The sequence below is a fragment of the Pinus tabuliformis genome, chromosome 6 (assembly GCF_031772625.1).
Source record: "Pinus tabuliformis cultivar Carrire ecotype Pingquan chromosome 6, CPIR1, whole genome shotgun sequence".
Lineage (NCBI taxonomy): Eukaryota > Viridiplantae > Streptophyta > Pinopsida > Pinales > Pinaceae > Pinus > Pinus tabuliformis.
The window spans coordinates 787,487,286-787,510,242 of record NC_142292.1 but is presented as its reverse complement, the minus strand read 5'-3'; the positions used below and the strand labels follow the sequence as shown (position 1 = coordinate 787,510,242).

Here is a 22,957-nt window from a genome sequence, read left to right as displayed (position 1 = left end):
CTCTTCGGGCACTTCATTGTATCAAGGGACATTTTTTAGTAATTATGTTAAATATAATTTGCCTAGTTAGTTCCAGCTATTCTATAGCTGCTTGTGGACATAAAGAGAAATTGAATTAATTAGATATTATTTGCTATTCCTCATTGGAGAGAGAGAGGTGTAGCATAGAACATAGAATGGAAGTAATGAATTCTTTGAAGTTTGTTATTCATTCTTTCAGCGAGTAGCATCATTGTACAATTGAAGCAAACTTGTTAATTAGGTCAAAATTGCTAATATTCAGAGATTGTGTGACCCGATATTTATATCAAAGTTAAATGTGGCACTGATGATGGACAGCAACTGTGGCATGCGAGTTTTGGAAGAAGTGAGCCAAATTTGTGAAAATTAGGAAGGAAATGTCAGACAGAAATTTATTGGAAAGAAAACATGTTTAATGTATTTACTATTAACTTTTTCACAAAAACTTAGAAGGAGATTTGTTTCATACTGTTAATAAATTTGTACAAGATTGCTATGTATCTCTTCAAAGCATGTTTCAGATTCCTGTAAAGTATGAACTCCAAGGAAATTTAGGGAAACCAAATTATTAGAGAACAAGTAAAAATCTGGATATCCAATTATTTGATGGTTCAATTGATATGGTATGTTACTACTTGTACTGGAAAGGGGAGGATACAGTATTCTATTATATTTGTCTGAAAAATTGCAATAGTGAAAACTTGCTATTTAAATTTGTTTCCTCTCATCTCTCAGATCACATAGGCAGACAAGATTCTTGGATTGGTGATTATGTATGATAACTAAATTTGCAATCCAAGTATCTTAACAACATCTATACTGAAATCAATGCATCTAGTGCAAGAAATCAAATAGGATTATAAAACATCATCTACGTTGAAATCAATGCATCTAGAGCAAGCAATCAAATAGGATTAGAAATCAAGCTCTACATTGAAAATTAATCCATCTAGTGCAAGCAATCAAATACGATTAGAAATCATCATCTACATTGAAAATCAATGCATCTAGTGCAAACAATCAAATAGGACTAGAAATCATCATCTGTACTGAAATCAGTGCATCTAGTGCAAGAAATCTTCTTCCTTCTCTCCCCCCTTGCACATGCCTATTAAGGTTCTAGTGAAGATTGAGCATTATCAGTAGACAGGAATAGTGGAGGGAGGGGGGGGGGGGGGGTGGGGGAAACATTGCTAAATTCACTTCCTAAAATATTAATTTCTCCCGAGTATTGAACATTTCATTTTGGTGCTAATTCAGTGTTTGGATGCCTGACTCGTTTATTGTTACCTACACTTGTTGGTTAATGTTTCTACTAGGTCATCCGGCAGGTGACTTTGCATGTAGATTCATTCTTTCTCATTGACTGATACAGAGTGTTTTGGGTTGATATTTGATCAAGTAGCTGTCACCTGTTTACATTGTATATGCAATAATTCTTTTACGATAATCATAGAGATTTCAATTTGTATATGCAATATTTGTTTAGCATAAGCATATAAAGATTGCAGTGTTTCTACAAGTCATGCAAAGCTTATTATCTGTATTATTGCAGGAAGGGGTGAATGTCATAGCTATTACATATGGGTCAACTGGTGAATGCCCATATCCTCGAGAGCAAAAACTTGTAAGCTATGCTATTTCATTTTTTTTGTAATTTGTTTTATTGTGACTTGTTTATGGTTATACAATTCTTGTCCTTTTTATTTATAGGAGTTTTATTTAATTTTCCTTTCCAAACAATGGTCTTCAAAGTGGGATTTGCCTTCGACTTTAGATGCTATAACTATGTGGTATATATTCCATCAAATTGACCCTGGACTGCACCTGGCCTTGTCTGTAATGCGTTAAAAATATTAAGGGTACCAAGGAAGTGTTTCCTAGTTCATTAGCCTTTTTGCCTAGGAAGGTACTTTAATTACCTTTTTGGCATGTGACTTTATGGGTTATATTAAAGTCATGAGGATAAAGTCACTTTATGTAGTACATGTACTAGGTACTTTATATTAATGTCACTTTATGTCTTAAAGTGACTTTATGAGAAAAAAGTACTAAAGTACTTTCTAATATTAAAGTCACTTTATATTTTTAAAGTGACTTTATGTGGAGAAAGAGTACAAGGTACAAAACTTAAGTTATAAAGTGATTAGGATCATTAATGAGGAGGACCACAGTAAAAGGGGGTCAAATGAGGGAATGATCTCGTGGGCTGAGATCTAATTTCAGCCCCTGATCAATAGGGCTAGGGTTCTCCTATCTAATGAAAGACAGAAAGGGAGAGAAGGCAATTGCTTTCATTCATTCTTCACCTGAGCTTTTGGAGAAGAGAAGGAGCAATTAGAAGAGGAGGAAGCTGAGATAGCAGGCTTGCCAAGGGAGAGAGAAAGTACCTACAGCAAAGAGCACTCCGGCCAAGGTTAAGCCTGTGAGAGAACAGCACGCATTCCAAGTTTTGCTGGCCCGAAATTGTAGGGAGCAGCTTCAGCAGTTTGACAGTGCATGCGTTTCCTGAAGAAGATCAGTGAGAAAATCAAGGAAGAGAGCAGCTGTTCCTGTCTCGAAATTTGTGGAAGAGGCCTGTCTGCTACAGGCCCAAATTTTGAGTGACTGCACTCTCATTTTCTGGCCTGAAAATTGAGGAAGAGGGCAGTTAAAATCAGGCCCAAATTCCAGAAATAAAGGGCAGATCTCTGGCATAAAATTCAAGGATGTTTTGTCATTAAAAGAGCTCGAATTCAAGGCAGATAAGTCTTCTGTCAGTGCATTTAATGTATCTGTCAGAGGTTAACTGTGGGGCATGAATTTCAGAGATAAAAGGCTGAACTGTGTCAGAGAAATGGGAGATAAGTATACTGTGTTTTATTGCTGTGTAATTGTTTTTCATGAGAAGCAAATAAAATCCTCCTTGAAGACTGGTTTCCCCACTGGGTGTTTTCCAGGGTCATATTAGACCAAGAATCATTGTGTAAAAGGTGTCTTAATTCTGTGTGCGGTTGTAAATTTGTTTCCTTAGAGTAGTCCTAAAAGTTTCAAAAGAATTAGCATTATCAACTTTTATATCAGCTAACTCTTTGGGGCTGTGGGCATTAAACATTATTCTAAAACCTTGAAACTGTGTGGGCTACAAATTTGCACAAAATTTCTAAATGTATATTACAACCATGAACCATCAAGGTTTATGAGACTTGCACAAAATCTGGGTAGCAGTAATTATCTCCTGTTATTTTCATATGAACACATGGAGCATGTTTGGCCAATATTCCAACTTACCGCTAGATTGCAGTCTGATGGACTTGGAAGAAATTGTTAAAGAAGCTTTTATGAGACTGTTATCTTCATTTATGTATCAGTAATTTTGTAATTTGCCTTTTGGACAACATCTCTCCCAAGGTTCTTATACTGATTCATGATTGTTAGCATAGGCAGTGTTCTTTTGTGACAATAATAAAGGATTTTTGTGTGTACATCAATACTCTTAGTTGCAATAGTTGTAAATTTAATTTCCTTCCTGAATTTTTCTGCATTGTTAGGCTGTGGGGCTATTGATTCTATAGTGTTCAATGGTTGTCTCAATAGTTAAATCAAAGTTTCACTAAAAAAATAAAGTGTCACTAAAAAAGATAAAGCATGGTCTAAATAGATCTTGCTGGTTTCAATTAAAATCCTTCAAATGTCGAGTATATGTATGAGAGCTACAGGTTCATAAGATAATGGATATTTCCCAGACATGCACTAGTGTGCAAAAAGATTACAAGTTTATGCCTCTCAGTGACCACTGCCTCATGGTCTAAAGCTGACATCAACATGTGCAGGGACCACTGCCTAAGGCATACAAAGGATACTGCTTAGCAGACTTAAAGTATCTATACGCTAGTTTTCAGCTTGAAAGCGAGCAAACTGGATCTAAATTTTATTTAGTTCTGTTGCTTTCCTTGCAGCATTCTTCATCTCATGCAATGGTTGTCCACCACATAAGCCTGTTCAGTCTTGCATGCTGTCACAAGAGATTGGGCTTTGTTTGAGTTTCATTTGCCATCGTGAATGGAGGATGGTGCCTCATCCATGTATCATCATTAAAATGATTTTGCAACCTCAAGCTCAACAATTTCATTTCTTGTCTGGCTGTTTCGATCCAATAGTCTCATATCTGTACATCCTTGATGTCAATTGTAGGCTACTTCTGTATGCCTTCTCAAGTTCAAACCAAATGTCTTTGAGAAGAAAACTAATGAGAGTGCAGAATGGAAGCAGGTCATGTGTGAGTGCCTTCCAGATGTTTAGGAGTGTAACCTGGTGAAGCATGGGCCATATCTTGATGTTCACGAAAAACTGTTCTCCAAGCAAGCCGTTTAGTGATTAGATGATCCAAATTGCATCATTATATTGTTTTTCATCCATCTCGATGCATTTGGAAAGGAAAAAGTGGAGGAATCAGCTCACATGACCATTTTTACAGGCGGGGCCTAGATTGGTGAAACGGGGCTTGAAACCTTCCGGGAGCGTTGAGGCATCAAATGAAATTTTTTGGGGGTAAAACTTTGCTGCTTTGGCGCCACTTTATTTCATGCTAATCAACAAACAAAGATTTTTCCAATGGTGCAAGAAGCGCGTCAATCAGAGTCCATATGCAAAAGTTATGCCACCTAGAAGTTGACCATCCCGTTTTCACACCTATAGTTCGGGAGGATGTCGCATCAGCGCCCATTATTTATGGAAAAGGGGCTAGCCACGTGTTTGTGATGTGATGTAAAAGACTCTAGAAGTGTCTATATTGTAACTCTAGTTAAGAGTTGTAGTCAAAATTAACCACTAGTAGGTTATCGGACTGTGTTATAATCGAGCCACTAGAAGGAAGCGGCATTCCATTCTTTCGAGAGCATTTTGTTTCATAGTTGAGCAAAGATAGCCAGGAGAGATAGAAGGTAGAGCACACAGAGAGGATCTTTGCACTGTAGTAGCCCACCTGCCACAGTTATTATTTCTTTGTACTTGCAACCATATTTCCAGATAGAGAAAGAGAGCAAAGCGACCTCACCTTCCAGCTGGGTTTTCTCCCAAAAGGGTTTCCCAGAGAGCATATCTTGTGTCTTATGTGTGAGATTATTTTTTCGTACTCTACTTTTCTACATAATTTCCATTCGCATGCATGCACTAATTACAGTAAAATCTACAAGTCTAAAATTTTAATAAAATTGTAGTGTAAAAATACTGTATTTTAATATATTATTATCAGATCTGTTGTGACGAATTGTCTAGTGGAATATCCACGACAATTTACAGATCATTTTGTATCAGAGCAGGTTTCTTTGGGTATTTGTGGATATTTGCAGGGAATCTAGGACGACAGGGTCGAAATTGTAAAACCTAATCATGGTCGATGAATCTGAAAACGAACCGTGTGATCCTGCAGAGGTGAGGTTATTGCGGCTCAAACAATTCACGTATATAAACAACAATGTAAACCTCCTCATGGCGGCCCTAAGCAATAAGTTGGGGATATTTGGAGAAGATGGGGGTTCGAATGTAGAGGACAAATCAAAAGGGGGATTAGGAAGACACAGAGAACCAACCAAAGAAAGCACGCGGAAAAGATCAACCTAGTTCGAGTGCCATGGATCAGTCCCGATTCAAAATGGAAGCAAAAGTCGACATCAAGCCGTACCATGGCGAGATTGACGATTTGAAGTTGAACCACTGGTTGCAACAACTGGAATTTTATTTCATTGTCCATCAGATTGAGGAAGGGCAAAAGATTTCATTCACTGGGCTGAAATAAGAGGGCCATGCATTGACTTGGTGGGAGAGCCACACGGAAACCATGAGGTTGGAGGGGGAACCTCCAGTGACTAAGTGGGAGGATTTCAAAACGCTCATTAAGTCATGGATTTATCCGGTGGCATTACTTCAGGGAAAAGCCAGGCCAAAGCGTGCATGAGTACACCGCAAAATTCAGAAAGATGGATATAATGTTGGGTATGTCTACAAAGAACCTAGATGTATGCCTCAAGTACTTGGGGGGTCTGCATCGCCATCTGCGTGAGCAAGTGATGTTGTTCAAGCCCAATTCGGTGGACGAGGCTTGTGTACAGGCACTATACCTAGAGAACATAGGCTTGAAAAGAGCGCAATCAATTGGATCAAAGCAGAAGGAGTAACAAGAAGCTTCTAAGGAGGGGAAGAAGAAGCAAAGCAAAGATCCTAACAACCATTGCAACCATTGCGACATTAATGGCCATATAGAGGAGAAGTGCTGGAAGTTGCATCTAGAGCTAAACCCGAAGAACAAGAAGAAAGATAATAAGAAGAAGAATCTCATGGCCACTTATTCAAGCAACCAAGTTGAAAGCAGCTTGGACGTGGATGAAAAGATCGTCTGTACATCAGTGCAGAAGGAGGTGAATCTGAGTAGTAGCCTTCAACAATAGGAAGAGAAAGAAATGACCAAACTCTTCCATATAAAGATATAGGTCAAGAAGACAAAGATTGATGCTTTGTTTGACTCAGGATCGCAAGTGGATCTCATTGTAGCAAAGTTGGTCAAGAAGTTGGGGCTGGAATGTAATATTCCTAATTAGCCATGGCTAATTGGAATATTCGATTTTGTTCGATTTTTGCCTTCTATAGTTATTTGTAAATAAAAAGTGAGGAAGGGGGACATAACTCACTTTTAGAATAAAAAGTCACTTCCTAGTAGCACAACATTGTGACTTAAAGGGGAGCCAAGGGGGCTAAAGGGGGACGCAGAAATGGAGCCCACGCAGACACATGGAGGAATTGCGCAGGAGGAAAGGAACACATGGCAAGAGGGGAATCACGCAGGAGGAGGTGAGCCTTGGGATTGAGAGAGGCAAAGGCTATAAAAGAAAGAGGAGCCCCCTCATTTTGATCATTCAGTTATGTGCATTTTGAGCTAGTCATTTCGACTTCTGAGCACGTTGGCTGTTTAGCTAGTTTGCAGCACTGTTTAGTGCATTGAGTGTCTCCGTTCGGAGATCTCACCCTTAGCCCCGGGGGACTTCGAGTGCTTGCTCGGGCAAGGTATTTCCTTTGGCATTTGAGCAGTAGTTTTATCAGCATTTCAACAACAGTTTCATCAGCGTTTTGGAGGACTGCGTAGCACTGAGAGAGGGACGCAGTTCTTTCTGGCAGTAGTGTTGGATTGGGGGTTTTGCAGGAGGATTTATGCTGGGTGATTGAGCAGGGGACCAACCCTTGTCTATTGGAGGATTTTTGGCAGAGTTTCAGGCAGAGTTTAGAGGGGTTTCCTTCAGTGGCAACGCAGAGCTTTGAGGAACTGCGCAGAACCCCAAGGGGGTGATTTCCGGGGGTCAGCTATTCTAGGAAAGCTTTTTGGGTTTTTCTGGGTTTCTTGAGTAGAGCCCGAATCCAGAGTTTCAGCTTTTTCTGAGGAGGGGAGCAGCCACAAATCATCATTTGTTTTCTAGCAGCAGTAGCGGCACAACTGCACAACAACAACAACCACATAGAGAGGCCATTCTTTGTTATTCTGAGAGTATTTCTTCACTTGCCTTGTGCAAGTTGAGGTGCCATTTTTCTGATCACCTCTTGTAATCTTATTGCTCAATATAATAAAATGGCTTAGCATTTTACGCTGCATTTCTTGAGTATCTGCTTATATTTCCTGTTTACATTATTATATGCTGTACCACAAATATTTTGTCATTTTTGGGTTATTATATCATTTGCACGTATTTGGTTGGAGTTTTGCTAGGGTTTGAGGAATATTCTTGATAAGGGATATTACAGTGGTATCAGAGCATAGATCTGGCTCAGCCTGTGGAGCTAGCAGTCTATGACACCGAGGGAGAAACCCTACATCTGTTACAGAGGTAGGAAATACAGAGACAATGAGCGTAGGTTGGAGAACACCTACGGAGAGGGAGACTGTGTTCCGGTGGTGGACGCAGAACAGGAGGAGCCTGTGGTGGACGCAGAGCAGAGGGATCCGATGGCAGACGAGGATGGGAAGAGATTTGCGGATATGCTCCTCAAATCAGTACAGGATCTGTCGAGGCAGATTGAGGTGATGGGGCAGAGATTCACGGCAGTAGAGGCCAGACAGCGTGAGAGCCCACGGGTTTTTCAGATTGGTGAGGGATCAGGTGCATCCCATCATTTGCCAGAGCAGCGTGATACTGCGCAGCAGGTTGCCTCGCATGCCCCTACGCTCTGCCATGCCCACGTTCTTAGGAGCAGACACGGGGGTTGGAGCCCAGCAGGAGGCAGAGCCCGACCATATGGGCGATTATTTTGCAGAGTACCAGGCCTATGGGCAGGAGTTCAGGGATGCCCTTTCATTCAGAGACTTTGTTCAGCTCCAGCGGGATAGTAGACCCCGCGACCATCACAGAGGAAACAAGCATTACCATGATGGTGACACCCACCGTGCAACGAGTAGATTCCACTTGCCTATGTTTGATGGTTCATCAAACAGTTCGGCGAAGTCTTGGGTGGAGAAGCTGGACATTTATTTCCAGCTTAACCAGATGTCGGAGGCAGAGGCCATCAAGGTGGCAACGTTGCATTTGGATGGTGAGGCCCAGGATTGGTGGTTTCACGGGATGGTTACACTCGGGCACTCTACAGTGACGACATATGCGGAGTTTACCAGGAGATTGATGGAGTGATTTGATCGGAGGGATCCAGAGTAGCATTTTGTTGAGCTGACGAGGCTCAAACAGACAGGGAGCCCAGAGACCTACATTGCAGATTTCTTGAGGGTCTCCGTGATGGTGCCAGACCTATCCACGACACGGAGGGTCTATATGTATGTTGAGGGGTTAGCAGAGCCACTTCGGGGTCTAGTTCAATCCACTAGACTAGCCATGCTCCAGGACGCTATTAGCAGGACCCGGGACTTATAGGATGTCTTACCCAGGACCTGGACACCTTACCCCCAAAGACAACCTTTTCAGTCTAAGGGGAAGGATGTGAGGATTCCACCTCCAAAGGGGAATCCAGGACGAGTACAAATCGAGGACGATGTCAAGAGGGAGCTGAAGAAGAAGCGGTTGTGCTTCACATGTCAGGAGCCGTGGGCACCAGGACATAGATGTGCTGCTGACAAAACACATTTTATTGAGGTCTTATCCAAGAGCAGTGGAGAAGAGGATGACGAGGATGATGTGGAGGTAGGATATAGCCATGCCATACAACGACCTTTGCCACCTCCACCGCCAGCAGCAGGTGGTGCATCTTTTGCACCTACCGGAGGGGCCCTTGCAGCATTGCGAGGAGTTCCCAAGTATCTGACGCTATGCGTACGAGGGACAGTACATGGCCAACGAGTATCAGTTTTGGTTGACAGTGGGGCGACCCACAACTTCATCGATGCACAGATGGTTGAGCGGAGAGGTATTCAGATAGAGAGCTTCGATGGGTTTTCAGTCTTGGTCCCAGGAGATCAGACCATGACGTGTGCTCGTTATGTTCCAGAGCTTTCAGTGACGATGGGCACTTACACATTGACTGACCACTTTTTCGTGGTCGATATTCTGGACACCAACATGATACTGGGTGTTCAGTGGCTTATCACTCTAGGGAAGGTCACGACAGATTGGAAGACCCTGGAGATGGAGTGGAATGATGAGAAGACATGGAGGCATGAGAAGATACAGGGACATACACATATCCACCTCAAACTGTTTCGGCTCATCGGATGGAGGCAGTCTTCCGAAAGGGAGACATAGAGTGGGTAGTGGAGCTGCGTGCATCAGAGGCAGGGACTACAGGGCAGACGGTACATCCAGAGATACAGTCTATCCTTGATCGGTATGCCATAGTGTTTAGGGGGATTCCACCAGGACAACCACCAAATCGAGGGTTTGAGCACACCATCAAGCTTGAGCAGGGCATACAGGCCGTGATTACCACCCCCTATAGGCACCCCAAGGCCTATTGGGATGAGATTGAGCAGGCTATCCAAGAGTTGCTGGCTCTTGGGCATATCCGACCGAGCATGAGTCCTTTTGCTTCTTCTATGGTGTTGGTGAAGAAGAAGGATGGTACATTGAGGATGTGTATTGACTACAGGGCCCTGAACAAGAAGACCCCGAAAAATAGGTACCCCATACCCAGGATCGATGAGTTGATGGACAAGTTGAGAGGGGCACGTTACTTCTCAAAGATTGATTTGAGATTTGGGTACCATCAGATTCACGTGAGGGAGCAGGACATTCCCAAGACCGCCTTCAGGTGTCACTATGGGCACTTTGAGTTCTTGGTGATGCCTTTTGGGCTAACCAACGCCCCAACTACATTTCAGTCCTGCATGAATCACATCTTCCATAGTCACTTGAGGAAGTTTGTGTTGGTATTCTTCGATGATATTCTCATTTACAACAGGACTTAGGAGGAGCATCCCCAACACATCGAGACAGTATTGCGTATCTTACAGGAGCAACAGTTCAATGCCAATCTCTCCAAGTGTGAGTTTGGGTTGACGGAGATGTTGTATCTGGGACACATCATAGGGGTGGACGGAGTGAGGGTCCACGAGGAGAAGATTAGGGCCATCAGAGAATGGCTGGAGCCGAGAAATGTGACGGAACTTCGAGGATTCATTGGCATTTGTACTTACTACCGGAAGTTCGTCAAGAGTTTCTCACAGCTTGCTGCACCCCTGACAGATTTGATGAGGAAGGGGGCTTTCAGTTGGTCGGATACAGCGCAGCGAGCCTTTGATAGGCTCAAGGAGGTTATGAGCAGCTGCCCAGTGCTTGCATTGCCAGATTTCACGTAGCCATTTGTTTTGGAGTGTGATGCGTTGGGAGAGGGGATCGGCGCAATATTGATGCAGGGAGGTCACCCTATAGCTTTTGAGAGCTGGAAGCTCCTTCCGCATGAGAGGTTGTATTCCATATCCGACAAGGAGATACTGGCCATCATGCATGTATTGGCTAAGTACCGATAGTATTTGGTGGGTAACAGGTTCAGGGTGAGGACTGATCACAATAGCCTCAAGTTCTTTTTGGAGCAGAAGTAGCTACAGGAGAGGTAGCAGAAGTGGATCAGTAAGATCCAAGCATATGACTCTGACATTGAGTATGTCAAGGGTAAGAACAACGTGGTAGCAGATGCCCTTTCACGTAGACCAGCCACGTTGTCTTTTACGAGCTTGGATACAGATTGGAGGGCTCGACTCTTAGTAGAGTACTCCAAGGACAGGTTTTCATGTGAGGTTCTGGATGGGCAATTGGCAGATGACAGGTACAGAGTGGTCGATGAGATCATTTATTACAGGGACCGGATCTTCTTGACTGAGGGGTCTCAGCTCAAGAAGAAGATACTCCTGGTATCCCATGATTCACCTTTGGCAGGACATTAGGGGTTTACCAAAACCTACATGGCCATCAGAGAGAGGTTCTCATGAAAGGGCCTCAAGGAGGACGTACTCCAGCGCATTCGAGAGTGCGATGTTTGTTAGAGGAACAAGGGAGAGATGAGCCATCCCGCAGGTTTATTGCAGCCTCTTCCCATTCCGGAGGGGAAATGGGAGAGTATTTCAATGGATTTTATCATAGGGTTGCCCATGGTACAGGGCAAGGATTGTATCTTTGTCGTCGTTGATCAACTGACAAAGTACGCACATTTTTTTGCTATATCCGCACACTATACAACATCACAGGTGGCTGAGCTGTTCTTCAGAGAGATCTTCAGGCTACACGGTCTTCCTAAGACCATCGTCAGTGATAGGGACAACCTTTTCATGGGCGGGTTTTGGCAGGAGCTTTTCCGGTTGGTGGTGACGGAGTTGAAACCAAGTATCAGTTATCACCCACAGACGGACGGGTAGACAGAGATAGTTAACAAGTGGCTGGAGGGCTACTTGCGTAACTATGTTAGTGGGCAGCATGGCTGAAGTGGCTGCATCTTGGGGAGTACTGCTACAATACTCCAGATCACATGTCCATTGGTATGTCACCATTCTATGCCTTATATGGGTATCATCCTTTATCTTTTGTTGACGTGATGTTTGGTGATAGCAAGGCTCCTAGAGCCAAGATTTGGATCCAAGAGAGTCAGGATATCCTCCGAGCTCTCAAGGATAATATGGCTACAATACAGAACTAGCAGAAGCTGTATGCTGACAAGGGTTGGGTGGAGAGGCAGTTCGAGGTAGGGGACATGGTCTACCTATGATTACAGCCATACTGACAGTCGTCACTGAAGCAGAAAAGGGCTGAGAAGCTCAAGCCTCGCTTTATGGGCCATACAGGGTGATTCGCAAGATTGGACAGGTCGCATATGAGTTGGAGCTGCCCCAAGGTAACAAGATTCATAACATTTTTCATGTATCACGCCTAAAGAAGGCATTGGGGCAGCAAGTGACAGTGATAGATGAGCTACCACCCATGGATGATGAGGGGCATTTGGTATTGCAGTTGGAGGCTATCATTAATACCAGAGAGAGGTAGCTGCAGAGCAGGACGGTCCGGGAATTCTTGGTGAGGTGGAAGAATTTGCCGGATGAGGATGCCACTTGGGAGAGTGAGAAGATCTTACACCATCCATCACTTCAGTTGCTTGAGGACAAGCAACATTTCGCCGGGGGAGACTGTAATATTCCTAATTAGGCATGGCTAATTGGAATATTCGATTTTGTTCGATTTTTGCCTTCATTAGTTATTTGTAAATAAAAAGTGAGGAAGGGGGACATAACTCACATTTAGAATAAGAAGTCACTTCCTAGTAGCACAATGTTGTGACTTAAGGGGAGCCAAGGGGGCCAAAGGGGGACGCAGAAATGGAGCCCACGCAGACACATGGAGGAACTGTGCAGGAGGAAAGGAACACGTGGCGAGAGGGGAATCATGCAGGAGGAGGTGAGCCTTGGGATTGAGAGAGGCAAAGGCTATAAAAGAAAGAGGAGCCCCCTCATTTTGAGCATTTAGTTATGTGCATTTTGAGCTAGTCGTCTTGAATTCTGAGCACGCTGGCTGTTTAGCTAGTCTGCAGCACTGTTTAGTGCATTGAGTGCCTTCGTTCGGAGATCTCACCCTTAGCCCCGGGGGACTTCGAGTGCCTGCTCGGGCAAGGTATTTCCATTGGCATTTGAGTAGTAGTTTTATCAGCATTTCAGCAGCAGTTTCATCAACGTTTTGGAGGACTGCGCAGCATTGAGAGAGGGACGCAGTTCTTTCTGGCAGTAGTGTTGGATTGGGGTTTTTGCAGGAGGATTTACGCTGGGTGATTGAGCAGGGGACCAACCCTTGTTTATTGGAGGATTTTTGGCAGAGTTTCAGGCAGAGTTTAGAGGGGTTTCCTTCAGTGGCAACGCAGAGCTTTGAGGAACTGCGCAGAACCCCAAGGGGGTGATTTCCGGGGGTCGACTATTCTAGGAAAGCTTTCTGGGTTTTTCTGGGTTTCTTGAGTAGAGTTTGAATCCAGAGTTTCAACTTTTTCTGAGGAGGGGAGCAACCCCAAATCATCATTTGTTTTCTAGTAGCAGCAGCACAGCAAGTTAGCAACAACACCCATGCAGAGAGGCCATTCTTTGTTATTCTGAGAGTATTTCTTCACTTGCCTTGTGCAAGTCGAGGTGCCATCTTTTTGATCACCTCCTTTACTTATATTATTGCTCAGTGTAATAAAATGGCTTAGCATTTTACGCTACATTTCTTGAGTATTTGCTTATATTTCCTGTTTACATTATTATATGCTGTACCACAGTTATTTTGTCATTTTTTGGTTATTATATCATTTGCACGTATTTGGTTGGAGTGTCGCTGGGGTTTGAGGAATATTCCTGCTAAGGGATATTACATGGAAGTTTGTGATCATCCAAACCCATATCCACTGGGATGGGTAAATAAGGATGCAAAGCCGAAGGTACGAAAACAATGCAAAATTAGATTTGCTATCAGTGTTGATTTTATTGATGAAGTAGATCTAGATGTGGTTCCTCTTGATGTATGTGGAGTCGTGTTTGGGAGTCCATACATGTACATGTGTGATGCAATATTCATGAGGAGAGCTAACTAGTACTGGCTCATCAAGGATGGAAAATCTTTCATCATCAACGCGCACAAAGGCAAGTCGAAAATTTCACTGGTAAGTGCCAACCAAGCCAAGAAATTGATCAGTTCTAGCAAGAAGTATGTTTTATTGTTTTTAAGAGAAAGTCAATATGAAGAGGAGTCAATAAGAGGCAAGGCATCCCTGGAGGGGTGTACTAAGAAACAGGAACAAGAATTGGAGGAGTTGTTACTGACATACAAGTATGTGTTCCGAGAGCTTAAAGGGTTACAACTTATGAGAGAAGTGGAGCACGAGATCTAGCTATTGCCAAATTCCGCATTGCCAAATATTGGGCTGTACAGACAATCTGTTATAGAAGCAATTGAGGTGAAGAAACAGTTGCAGCAGTGGCTGGAATAGGTTGTCATTCGACCGAGTACATCGCCATGTGGGTCACCCATCATCATTGTGCCAAAGAAGGATGGGACTTGGCAGATGTGTATAGATTACAGGGCGTTGAATAAAATCACGCTCAAGAACAAATACCCACTGCCCAGGATAGACGATCTACTAGATCAGTTGCAACAAGCAATGTATTTCACCAAGCTAGACTTGAAGTCTGGATATCACCAAGTTCGAGTTAAACAAGAAGATACATGGAAGACCGCCTTCAAAACCAGACAAGGTTTGTATGAGTGGTTAGTTATGCCATTTTGCCTATGTAATGCACCAACTACGTTTATGAGATTAATGAATGATATATTGTACCCTTTTATAGATTCATTTGTTATTGTCTATCTAGATGATATACTAGTATATAGTGTTACCTGGAAGGAGCATATTTGACATTTGACGTAGGTGCTGGAAACTTGAAGAAGCACCAGCTGCTAGCAAATCTCAATAAGTGTGAGTTTGTGCAACAACCTTTGGTGTATTTGGGGTATATGCTCTATGGAGGAGAGCTGAAGATAGATCCTTCCAAAATGGGGACCATCATGAAATGGCCGGTGCCTATTAATGTTTTTGAGGTCAGGAGTTTCATCGGGGCAACACAGTACCTGAGGAAATTCATAGCCTCATTTTTTAGCAGTACTAGAACCGCTCCATGCCATAACAACAAGTGACAAGAGTTTCTAGTGGGGAAAAGGTCAACAGAAGGCTTTCGAGGAGCTAAAGAAGAAGATCAACCAAGCATCCGTTTTGGCATTACCAAACTTGCAACGACCCTTTGAAGTGGAGACAGATGTGAGCAAGTATGCTATGGGACCTGTCTTGATACGGGGAGGAAGGCCTGTATGCTACCATTTTGAAGTATTTCATGGGGCAATCGTTAACTACCCTACCTACAATAAGGAGTTCTATGCCATGGTGTAAGCTGTGAAGAAGTGCAAGCACTATTTGATGGGAAAAGAGACATTAATCCACACAGATCACCGACCGTTACAATACTTGCGAGCTCAGAGTAAGCTACAACAGACCAGGCATTAAAAGTGGATGGGGTTTTTACAACAATTTCATTTGGTGATCAAGTATAAGAAAGGCAACATAAACAAGTTGGCCGATATGTTTTCAAGACCACCCACATCAAAGATTACAACTTTGGGGACTCTTATGCCCATCGAGCCATTCACCCATGATGCATATATAGAGGCATATTAAGAAGATGAGGACTTCAAGGAGGTGTATCAACAGTTGCAGAGTCAGAGTCATGTGCATGATGGCGACAACACCGTTGACTACCATCTCCAGGATGTGTTACTCTACAGGCTGGATAAACTCTGTTCCTAATGGTGAGTGTTTGTCGCTGATTAGAGAGGCTCACACTTCCAAGGTTGCAGGGCACTTTGGTGTAGGGAAGACTGTGGCTAACTTGCAGAGGTATGTGTATTGGCCCAAGATGTAAAAGCAGGTAGCCAGGTTCATAAGAGGATGCATGCTTTGTTGTACCAACAAGCCTAGCAACAAGAAACAAGGTCTATATCATCCCTTACCTATAGTTGACAAGTTCAACAAGATGTGTTTTCTGATGCCTTGTAAAAGGACCATATGCAGACTAGAAGCAACAAACTTGTTCTTTGGACAGGTCTGGGTGCACTTTGGGATACCAAGGCGCATTGTTTGAGACAGTGGCACAAGATTTCTTAGTTTATTTGGGACTACATTGTGGGAAAAGATGGACACAATGTTTAAGAGATCTACAACATTCCATCCACAAATAGATGGGCAGGCAGAAGTAGTCAACAGGACTTTGGTGTAGCTTCTGAGGGGATACAACCAGAAGCATCCAAAGACCTGGGATGAAAATATGGTATATATACAACATTCTTATAACAGAGTAATCCACACTTCTACAAGAAAGTCCCCATTTGAGACTTGTTTTGGATATTTGCCACTTTCACCTTTGGATATTGCATATGGGCAGCAAGAAGGAGTGAGGGAAGATCTTATAGGAGATGCTTTGAGGGCTGAAAAATTTATAGAGAAGATTAGACATATCCATCTACAAGTACAAGGAAAATTGCAAAAGTCGCAGGAGAAGTATAAGGCCAGGCATGATCCACACAGAACAGAGAAATCATTCAAGGTGGGAGACAAAGTATGGCTACAGTTGAACAAGGAAACGCTGCAGGGGCCTGATAAGAAAATCAAGGCTCTGAGGTATGGTCCCTTTGAGATATTGGAAAAGGTGGGTGATAATGTCTATGGATTCAGTTTACCACCATATATGCACATTTTCTTAGTTGTGAATGTAGAAAATTGGAAACTCTATGAGCCTTCCATGCTAGATCAGGAAGAGGAACATGTCGTACCTTCTGTTGAAGAGGTCCAACTTACAAGACAGGGGCAACATGACCTTTGGCAGATTGGATTGAAGGGACAACTTCCAGGCAAAGCTAAATGGTACACCAGAGAGGTGGAGGGAAATTTCCTCACCTCATTCAATAAAAGCTTTTGGGGACCAAAAGCCTCCCAAAATGGGGAGGTGTGATCCGAATTGGATCATTATATTGTATGTCATCGATCTTCATGCATTTGGAGTGGAAAAAGTGGAGGAATCAGCGCACGGAACCGTTTTTACAAGCGGGATCCAATTTGGTGAAACGTAGTATGAGATCTTTTGGGACATTTTCATGCTATTCTACACATAGATCTTTCCAACGACGCAAGAAGCGCGTCAATTGGAGTCCGTATGCAAAAGTTATGCCACTCAGAAGTTGACCTTCCTGTTTTCACACCTATAGTTTGGGAGGATGTCGCGTCAGCCCCCATTATTTATGGAAAAGGGGCTAGCCACGTGTTTGTGATGTAAAAGACTCTAGAAGAGTCTATATTGTAACTCTAGTTAAGAGTTGATGTAGTCAAAATTAACCACTAGTAGGCTATCAGGCTGTGTTATAATCGAGCCACTAGGAGGAAGAGGCATTCCATTCTTTCGAGAGCATTTTGTTCCATAGCTGAGCAAAGATAGCCAGGAGAGATAGGAGGTATAGAACACACAAAGAGGATTTGTGCACTGTAGAAACCCATGGGTCACAAACATTACTTCTTTGTACCTGCAGCCATATTTCCAGACAGAGAGAGTGAGTGAAGCGACCTCACCTTCTAGCCGGGTTTTCTCCTAAGAGGGTTTCCCAAAGAGCATATCTTGTGTCTTTTTTTTTTCCCGTAGAAAAAGTCGTAATTTATATTCATGTTGAATTAAATTACATTTTGTAGATGCTTAGCGCATATGCAGATGTCCATGGTTGGACAAAAAACTATATAAAAAAATAAAAAATTTACAAAAACATCAGGCCTATACTTTTCTGCCCTTCTTTTTTTCCACCCTACGCCAACCCTGTGGGTCAGGAGAGGGGACAATGATGGCCTGCGGGTGCTCTTGTATGTTCACTGGAGGTTCTTTGTCGGATTCTGATCCTTCAGACCCATGTGCTCTTTTATTGCCACTGAATTCCAGCTGTGGAGTTTCCTGCTGCTGAATATGGTCCTCCATTTGTGGGTCTGTTGATTTTTCTTCCTGTGTGCCGTTCTGTTCCATATTTGCATCAGGTTCCTCTTGGTTCATTGTGTGTTCTTGCGCCTGCATATCCTCTTTTTCCCTCCAATCGGTGTGCTGCCATCCATTCGGTTTTTTTTGCTGTTTCTTGTTCACTTTGGGGTCCCTCTTACCCAGAGGGCAGGTATTTTGAAGATGTCCTGTTTGCATACATCTAAGGCACCTAAATGCTGTATTTTCATAATCAAGCGGTTGTATCCTCTGCGTATTATTATAGTTCAATGTGATATGATCCGGTAGCCCCAAGCTCAGATCCACTTCTACACATATTCTAGCATAGGTGAAGATTCCTTGGTTAATTCGTTCTCCATCTGTTTTAAGGTATTTCCCCAAGGAATTTCCAATGGCTAGTAAAACTGTGTGGTGCCAGAAATGTATCGGTAGATTATGCAATCTCACCCAAACAGGCACTGTTGTTACTTTCATAGTATTTGCGTCAAATTCAGGAAACCAGGGGATGGTGAAGAGGCCAGCCTTTCCCCAGAACCATGGTCCCTGATTGATAATGTTGTCACGTTCTTGTTCTGTTTTAAAGCGAACTATAAAGAAACCTTTGGAGCATAGATGGATTTCACAGTCAGGTGACCATGTTGTAAGGATCCAGTGATGCAGGGCGTCTGATTTTGGCCAGAAACCATTAAATCTACATATAACAGCATGAGTGGCTAGATCAATGTGTATTTGATTTACCTCCGATGCAGTTACTTGGATCGTTGGAGATTCGATTGTTTGTTCCACAATATAGGGACCTGGTAGCTCTGGTGCTGGTGCTGGTTTGTGTTGATAGTTTTCCCCTTTACCATTTATCGCGTCCTTGAAGGAGCCTGTATTCTTTGATCTGGGCCTATTGACTGCATCACGAAAAGAACCAGGGAGCTGTGATCCGCTGGCTGCTGCTCCTCCTCGTAGTCTCATGTTGACTATTATGTTAGATCCTGGCTTAATGTTGTAGTGGCCTATTGTCCAGTGATCTTGTAATGTTCTGCCCTCAGAGAGCAGATGTTGGAATCCTTCCGGAAGGCCAATGTGACCGGCAATGATTTCCTTCAGTTTTGAGACCTTGTCTGTGGTTTGGACCCAAATTGGGGTTGATTTCCCAGAGGGGGGCTTTATAAATATTTGAAACCATAGATCTGATGAGATTACCTTCAGATCCGCTGTATCTGCCTTAACCAGGCCCGATTTTGTATGTTTGGTTTTTAGATCTGGCGAGTTCCCACATGTCCTCTGCTTGGATCTGGACAGAAGAAATAGATCCATTCCAGATCTGCCCTCTTTGGCCCGTTCTATTGTGGGAGAATGTAGATTTGCTGCATGCTGGCCTCTTTCTTTTTTTTCCGCTTCCGGGTCTCCGTGAACCTTGTCGGATTTAGCCCGATCTGTTGTGAAAAGGGCCGGATCTGCCCAAACTGTCCATTGCCCCTGTTGTTGCCCATTTGTCCTGCAGCTCCGCTGAAACAAAATTTGATAATTATCCTCAGCTTTCTGTTGTCGTTCACATTCGGCAGAGTTAGGATGAATGATGTCCATTGGGGGGCCCCATTGGTTCTTATTCAGCTGGTTCGGTGGGCCGAGTGCGGCTGCCCTGTCCAGGCGATCCGTCTTGGGGTCTTGTGCACATTCCGCAGCGGGTACCTTCCAGGCTTTGCCTTGCTGTGACGAGATCTGCGCATAGACATGAAAGCTGTGTGGCTCTTTCGTTTCCTGTCGATTCTGGGGAGATCCAGCCCCTGCAAGAAAACCTGTATTGTAAACCCTAGCGCTGGGAGCCATGTTCGCCAGAACCCTCTTCAGTTGAGGCAATACGTTATAAACACATAGCATATCTTGTGTCTTATGTGTGTGTGAGCTTATTTTATCGTTCTCTACTTTTCTGCATAATTTCCATTCACATGCGTACACTAATTACAGTAAAATCTACAGATCTAGAATTTTAATAAAACTGTAATAATGTAAAAATATGGTATTTTAATATATTATTAGCAGATTTGATGTGACGAACTGTCCAGTGGAATATCCATGGCAGTTTACGAATCATCAGAGAAATGTGATCTTGTAATCTTGCCTACAACTTCTTATCTATTTTTGCACCCCGTACAAAGTATGCTTCACTGATTCTGCTCCTCCAGAGTATGCACTCTCTACCAGAGATGCAAGTGACGGATTTTTGTATTCACTGACCATATTTGAAGGATTATCCTTTATGCATTCAGCAGGTCTTTTGCCTCTACCTTTGATTTGCAGACAGCTTGCAAATTTTACAGTGAGTTCTCCTTGGGATCTGTGGTTCCCTAGTTGTCATTGCTCTGTTCTACAATATCAAAAAAGCAGGATTTTTTAGAACTTTGGGCATGCACTGCTAGGATATTTAAACACTTAATACACTGGCGTACTGATCTTTGTTCCATTTGTGTGAGCAGTTACTTAAAATGTTCGACCTGTGTGGAAATACCCTGTTTGTCAAAGATGGGTGACAATAGTTCTGTTGGGAAATGGCCAATCATTCAAATCTGGAATCTAAATGTTTGTATGCAATTCAGTTGGACAGAATCCTCTACATAATATGGCGGTGAGAGAATAGTTGCTTTATGTTTTCTTTTCTATTTACCCGCTACTGTTGCAGAACCTTTGCGAAGAGGATATCCATATCTCGTTCAGAAACTTTCCTCTAAGAAAGAGAATATGATCTAACTGTTTATTTTCTTGGTTTATAATTTTGATTTAGCAACGATTGAAGTATGTTATGTTGGCTCCCTAGGTTCTCTCTATCTCACTTTAGAAAGATCCCTTCCTCTTGCCAGGCTTTCTAAATTCTCTGTCTCTCTATCTCACTTTAGAAAGATCCCTTCCTCTTGCCAGGCTTTCTAAATTCTCTGTAGGACATAAAAGGTTTTGACTTTGAAATTGTTCACTGCTTGTATTAATATTCTTCATGTCTCATAGTATGATAGTATCCCAGAGTCCCCCAGGTCCGTCCACTTTCTGTATCATATCTTACAAACAAATACGTAGGTTTGTTAGCTTCAATGTGTCTCAAAGTCCATTTTTATTGCAAGTAGCTTTCCTTTGGTGGAAGGGTCGAATATTTGAAGGGTCACGTATTTTCTAAACCTCCCTGATTCTTGGATCGAATATATAAGTTCAATGCCAACAGAGACATTTGTCTGTTTCTATCCCTCTTAGCTTTTCAGCAAATTCGTTATCATCTGAACCAGTTTACATAGCTTACCTGGGAGGGGAAGCTACATGCAGATTAATACAAATGTATGTATTGTTTTAACCAGTAAAATCAAATTTCAAATTGTGTTCTGGAAAAAGGCAGGGCACATAGATGTTATGGATGGTAAGTTGGAGAATCTATGTGGACCGTAAATACTATTGTTTTTCTTCGATTGAAAATGAAGATCAAAATATATGCTGCCATTTTGGTTGCTGCAAAATATATGCTTTCTTTCTTGGTTGTTTTCAAGTGTTTTATATAATCTGGCAAAATTGTTCCTCTGGATGCAGCCAAAACGATGGTCCTTCAATTCAAAGACACTATTGAAAAGCAGTGAACAGTCTTCAAGGTAGTTTATAATTTAGATGTTTAGGCTTTTGTTCCTTCTGATTTTGACTGAAACATGGTAACTTTTTTATAGTGGGAGTTCTGATGGAGGTTTGTTAGGATTTTCCAACTATTTGGAGAATTATGCATGGTTTTATATGAAATGACTTGTCAGATAAAAAATGTTGAGATTGGGAAACATGTACCTTGTGAATAAATATAACTTCAAATTTACTAATTTCAGAGTAGATATTCTGCCGGAGAAAAATTTTCTGGCTTTAGAGAGCATGATTCTTTGGCTGCAGTAACCTTAAAGCATTGGTCCTTTTTGGGTTGTAGGCTGCCTCCAATGACTGAAGATATTATAGGAATTGAAAGGACAATTGAACTGGATGAAACCATCAAACCCCCAGAGAGGTCATTCTGGGCCAAATATGTAAGTGGCTTGCTCTATATTGCTATATCAATTCTATTTTCGTTCTAAACATAATGAATGTCTAAATAAAACTGTCAAGTTCATATTTGTGTGGCTGCAGTTTATGGATGGAGATATTTAGATCTGCTTGTAAGGTTAACACTTCAAAATGTTTCTTGCAGTGGATGTACCTTGTTCCATTGGGTTTGATTGTTATGAATGCCGTAACCCAGGCAATGAATATGCCAGAGGAGCAGGCTGCAGGACAAGCACCACAGCGGATATCGAATTCAGGAGCTCGTAGGAGGTGATTGAATGGTTGGAAACTTAATCCATGAGAGAAGTCCTACTAATTCAGGATTCTGTTCAAGCTTAAGATTGCTTAAGAGCATGTACTTTTTTTCACGCTGAAGCCAAATCTAAAGTGACAAAATGACCGAGGGTTGAAATAACTAATGCCATTACAGTCGTCTTGTATTTTTTACATTTCCAGAACTAGCTTGCATTCATATCAAGGTGCCCATCCACTAGAATCACAAAACATAGTACTGAATTTGAACCATGTTCTAGCAATGTATCATACCATTCTTTAGAGCACTGTTAGGACAATAATCGTTTGACTTGATCATTTTTCAGTACAAGGCACGATCCATGTAGTGCCAACTTACGAGATCACTAACTTTAAAACTATCATGCAATTGGCCAATAGAAGCGACACTTGCTGTGCCAGAATTTATTCCACTGTAACTTCATTTAATTTGCTTGTTAATCTATCATTGTGGTAATGACCCTAACCAAAGCCACGCATAAATCTTAACAATCGCAGGACATTAAAAACAAGATTACTCTCAATTAACTAGCGGCCTATCTTTAATCACTTTTCCCATCTTAGTTTTAACTTTTTAGTTTCTCCGAAAACTAGGTGTCAACTCCAATT

General features: G+C 42.4%; 1 protein-coding gene across 1 annotated transcript in view; it reads left to right on the top strand.

Annotated features, from left to right (window-relative positions):
• The window catches only part of LOC149261114 (ER membrane protein complex subunit-like protein), a 112,056-nt gene extending 89,394 nt beyond the window's left edge, over positions 1-22,662 (top strand). Inside the window, exons 5-8 of the mRNA XM_089421655.1 lie at positions 1,577-1,648; positions 21,569-21,627; positions 21,945-22,041; positions 22,203-22,662. Of these exons, the coding sequence (XP_089277781.1) occupies positions 1,577-1,648; positions 21,569-21,627; positions 21,945-22,041; positions 22,203-22,331 (357 nt within the window). The 3' untranslated portion in view covers positions 22,332-22,662. The remainder of the gene's footprint in view (positions 1-1,576; positions 1,649-21,568; positions 21,628-21,944; positions 22,042-22,202) is intronic.
• Positions 22,663-22,957: the final 295 nt, after the last annotated feature.